We start from the raw sequence: 5000 nt of genomic DNA, 5'->3' as shown, positions 1-5000 counted from the left end.
CGACCAGTGCTAAAACGGGGGGGGGTTTCATGACTCTTTAACGGTTCTGTGTTCGCAGAGATCGAGTTTAACGTGACGGGAAACTACGGCAGCCCCGTCCACACCAATCACAACGCCAACTTCAGCTCCATGCCGTCGCCGGACTTGGACCAATCAGATCGCAGGCAGCAGGACCAGAGCCGACGCCCACTCAGCGTCGCCACCGACAACATGATGCTGGAGTTCTACAAGAAAGACGGGTGCGTTCGCTTTATACGCTCATATGCATGCGCTCCTCTCCTCACTTTGGCTTTGAATCACTGATGCTTCTGCTTCTCTTCCACTAATGCAGCATTAGGAAAATCCAGAGGTACGGTGAAGCTCTATCACTTCCTGTTCTGTCCTGATTTCCTGCTGATTCTGAACACTGACGTTGTTGAAGTGACATGAATTCAGTGCAGATGGCAAATTAATTCATTTTAAAGGAGAATCACTCAAAGTACACTGCTTAAGATTTTACTTACAGTAGGTTTTTGAAAGAAGTCTCTTCTGCTCACCAAGGCTGCATTTATTTGATTAAAAATACTATAAAAATTGTGAAATATTTTTACAATGTAAAACAGCTGTTTTCTGTGTGAATATCTGTTAAAGTGTAATTTATTTCTGTGATGTGCAGCTGTATTTTCAGCATCATTACTCCAGTCTTCAGTGTCACATGATCTTCAGAAATCATTCTAATATGATGATTTACTGCTCAAGAAACATTTCTGATTATTATCAATGTTGAACACAGTTGTGCTGCACAATATTTTTGTGTAAACAGTGATACATTTTATTTTTCAGGATTCATAGATGAACAGAAAGTTCAAAAGAACAGAATTTATTTGGAATGGAAGCATTTTGTTACATTATAAATGTCTTCACTGTCACTTTTGATCAATTTAATGCATCCTTGAATAAAAGTATTAATTTCTTTAAAAATAATCTCACCGGCCCAAATGCTGCAGATGGGGTGTTTGTTGTTGATGAAGTGTGAGGGATGTGATTGGCTGTGACTCTGCCCCGTTGCAGTATGGGAGTGCGAGTGATGGACACTTCCTGGGTTTCTCGGAGAGGCTCCTCCTCCTCGTCTCGTAAGAGTTCCTCGACTCCGCCCAGCCTTCAGCTGCCCTCTGATTCACTGAGCCTCGAGCAGATGGCTGATGACTCCGCCTCCCCCTCACAGACTCCGCCCCCCATCAGCGCCGATAGGACCAGGTAAGCAGTAGGCGACCAATAGAAATCTAACACACACAAGCTGATCTCGTTTCAGTTCAGTCAGATGAAGACATCATGAATATTAATGTCATCGGTGACCCGGAGCACAAAAGTAGTCATGAGGGTCAATTTTCTGAAATTGATATTTCTACATCATCTGAAAGTTGAATTTTTAATGTTTGAGATATATATATACTTGTTAGGAGGACAATATTTGTCTGAGATACAACTATTTGAAAATCTGGAATCTGAGGGAGCAAAAAAAAATCTAAATTGAGAAAATTATATTTAAAGTTGTTCAAATGAATTCTTAGCGATGCATATTACTAATCAAAAATTAAGTTTTGATATATTTACAGTAGGAAATTTACAAAATATCTTCATGGAACATGATCTTTACTTAGTATCCTAATGATTTTTTGGCATAAAAGAGAAATGTATAATTGTGACTCATACAATGTATTGTTGTCTATTGCTACAAATATACCTGTGCTACTGATGACTGCTTCTGTGCTGCAGGGACATGTATTATACAGTATATTACTTTTGAATATCATCCAAAGCATTCCCCTCTCTTTCCTCTTTTTTATTTCACCCGAAGATTCAAATTCATTATTCACTGATTATCTTTCACTCTGCTGTAGTATATGATGACAGAGTTTGCATTCCTGCATGAACTATTCTTTTATTTATTTTCTCTCTGTTTTGTTGACTGCGTGAATCCTTTTGATGTATCAGTATTTTAATATCCTCGATATCTCAGACCCTCTTGTATGAGAGACACTCAACATCACGCGTTCCCCCGTGTGTTCAGAATCACTCGTGTTTCTGCTGATGAACGTTATTAGCATTATTTTAAAGGAATGCTTCGGGTTCAAAACTTACACTCTGTTCATCACATTTGTTGCAAATTATATAATTTAATTGTCGAAGTTCAAAATACAAACAATTGTACGTGTTACCTTGTGCTAAAATTAATGATTAATTTGCATGAATATTATGAATATTATAATGATAAATATTTATATTTAAATTATGATTCATATTATAATTAATACTTGATTATAAATATTTAACAAATGAAGTATTAATTAGAGCATTAATCAATATGAATCATCAATAATCTAAATTTAATTCTAATTAATAATCTATATTAATAAATATACAATTAATGATTCATAATATTAACATTTATTAATTTTGGTATTAATTAATATTATTGATTAAATAACAGCTACTAACAATCATTTAATTATTGACAATTAAATCATTAATAATTGATAATTTAATTATAATTAAATCATATTTAATAGTCAAAAATAATAACAATAATGAATCATTTATTGATGTTTATGAACATTAAATAATAAAGTATAATATGTAATATTTATTATAATTTATAGTTTTTATTATTATATTAATTATTTATTTATTGACTTAATTATAATGAATTAATATCAGTGAATTTTAATAGAATGGATGATTGTTTTAATTTAATTTATGAATTGTAATATTAATTAATATAAGTACATAATAATAATTGACTTACTGTTAAATAATAATTGAATAATTGCGAAGAATGAGTTTAATTATAATTCATTTATAATTAATATTCATAACTATTAACAAATTAATGATTGTATTAGTATTTATGAACATTATTAATTATAATATTAATTAATAATTGATAGCTATTTAATAATTGACTGACTTTTAAACAATAATTGAAGAAAATGCAAATATTATTTGAATTTAATTATACTTAATAATTAATATTTATACATTTTAAATAATTAAATTTAATAAGTTTATTTATAATATTATTTAAAATCAATTTTCAATTTATTGATTTAATTAGAGTTATCAGTAAATATTAAATATTATTTATATTTTAAATAATGTTGCCATGGTAATGACACAGATGCTGTTGATGGAGCTGAACGTGTTGATCTCAGACAGTTTATGTGTCAATCTTGCAAATCTTTCCAGCTTCGACGAGGCACCATCCAATCGCTCGGACTCCTGTCTCGTCTGTCCCTCCCCCCCCGCTCCGTACCCCTCCTCTGTCTCCTCCTCCTCCTCCTCTTCCTCGTTCCCTCGCCCTCGAGTGCGTCCCGAAAGCGTTCCTCCCTCTGCGTTTAGGCGCTGGTCCGTGTTCAGTCCTCCTCCGCCTCCGCTCCTCCTGTCCTCCGTCTCTCTAGACATCGACTCTAACCCCAAACCCAGCGTCCCTCTGTCCTCCACCGCTCCGCCGGGGGCCGCCTGCACCAGAGAGAGAGGACTCAGAGTGTCTAGGTAACTACCACTAACCCACTAACTACCCGCTGGAACACTAAAGGCAAATTTGGGATTATACAGCAGAGCCTAAAATAATCAAGACACTAGTATTTCCAGCAGCTAGAACTGGTCTGAAGTCAGTAATTTCTATCTTTTGCTGTAGTGTGAATTAAAAACTAAATAGGTTTTCAGTACAGTAATATTTGATTCAGTACAGTAGCATTCCTGCTGCAGCTACTGAAACTAAAAGATTAATTTTTGTTTCATTACTGTTGCATTTATTGTGAATATAATTGAAGTTTTACTGAAGATTTGCTTCAGACTTTCCCTCAAGTTCCCTGCTTAATTAATATTAATTCTTTATTTGCATTAATTCATTATTTATTTATTAATTCATGCATTGAAATTAAATTCTTTTAATTCATTTATTAATTATTACTTTATTTAATTTATTTATTTTTTGTTTATTATTTATAAATAATTAATTCATTTATTTATTTTAGGTCAAATATTTATAAATAAATACTATTTGTATTTATTTCACTAACACCAATTAAAACAGCTTTTTTATTTGCGGTAATTATACATTGTATTCTCATTTTTATCTATCTACTATCACTACACTACACACATCACACTATCATCTATCCATCTACATCTGTCTGTCTGTCTGTCTGTCTGTCTGTCCTGTCACACATCTATCTGTCTGTCTGCCTGTCTGTCTATCATACATGTCTGTCTGTCTGTCCTGTCTGTCCTGTCTGTCTGTCCTGTCTGTCTGTCTGTCCCTATCATCACTATCTGTCACATCTACTGTCTATCTGTTATTTCCTGGTCTGTTATCCTCTAAATCTATCTAAATCCGTCTATCTGTTGTTGTTGGTGTCTACAAACACTTTGTCTTGTCTGTCTATCTGTCTGTCCTGTCTGTCTGTCCTGTCTATTATCTATCTTAAATATTATCTATTCATTTATCTAATTATCTAATCTAATTTAAATAATTAATTAAATCTGTCTATTAATTCATGTCTATCTTAATTGTTAATTAATTTATCTATCTCTATCTGTCTGTCTATCTGTCTGTCTATCTGTCTGTCTGTCTAATTAATGTCCCTAAATCTGTCTTCATCTATCTATAGCTATCTGTCTGTCTGTCTGTCCCTGTCTGTCTCCTGTCTGTCTGTCTGTCTGTCTGTCGGTCTGTCTATCTGTCTATCTGTCTATCTATTATCTATTAATTATCTATCTGTCTATCTGTCTGTCTATCTGTCTGTTCTGTCTGTCTGTCTATCTGTCTGTCTGTACTTAATCTATCTATCTATCTATCTATCTAATATCTAATCTAATTATCTAAATATTAATTCTATCTATCTAATTCATCTGTCTTATTCTATCTTTAGGTCGTCCTGTCTGTTATCTATCTATCTAAAATGTCTGTCTGTCTGTCTGTCCTGTTCTGTCGTCTATCTGTTGTCTGTTCTGTCCTT

The 5000-nt window shown here is 33.3% G+C and overlaps 1 protein-coding gene across 5 annotated transcripts in view; it reads left to right on the top strand.

Annotated features, from left to right (window-relative positions):
* The window catches only part of LOC109061013 (rho GTPase-activating protein 44-like), a 42892-nt gene that overhangs the window by 31805 nt on the left and 6087 nt on the right, over positions 1 to 5000 (top strand). For 3 of the 5 annotated variants that reach the window (XM_042734807.1, XM_042734806.1, XM_042734810.1), the window contains exons 16-18: positions 59 to 239; positions 332 to 349; positions 1051 to 1236. In XM_042734807.1, coding sequence (XP_042590741.1) covers positions 59 to 239; positions 332 to 349; positions 1051 to 1236 — 385 coding nt within the window. The remainder of the gene's footprint in view (positions 1 to 58; positions 240 to 331; positions 350 to 1050; positions 1237 to 5000) is intronic. The other 2 variants (XM_042734809.1, XM_042734808.1) reach the window with 1 other exon arrangement.

This window comes from Cyprinus carpio, chromosome B12 (genome assembly GCF_018340385.1).
Source record: "Cyprinus carpio isolate SPL01 chromosome B12, ASM1834038v1, whole genome shotgun sequence".
In the NCBI taxonomy this organism is placed as follows: Eukaryota; Metazoa; Chordata; class Actinopteri; order Cypriniformes; family Cyprinidae; genus Cyprinus; species Cyprinus carpio.
Note: the sequence above shows the minus strand (reverse complement) of the source record. Positions and strands in the feature narration are given on the sequence as shown.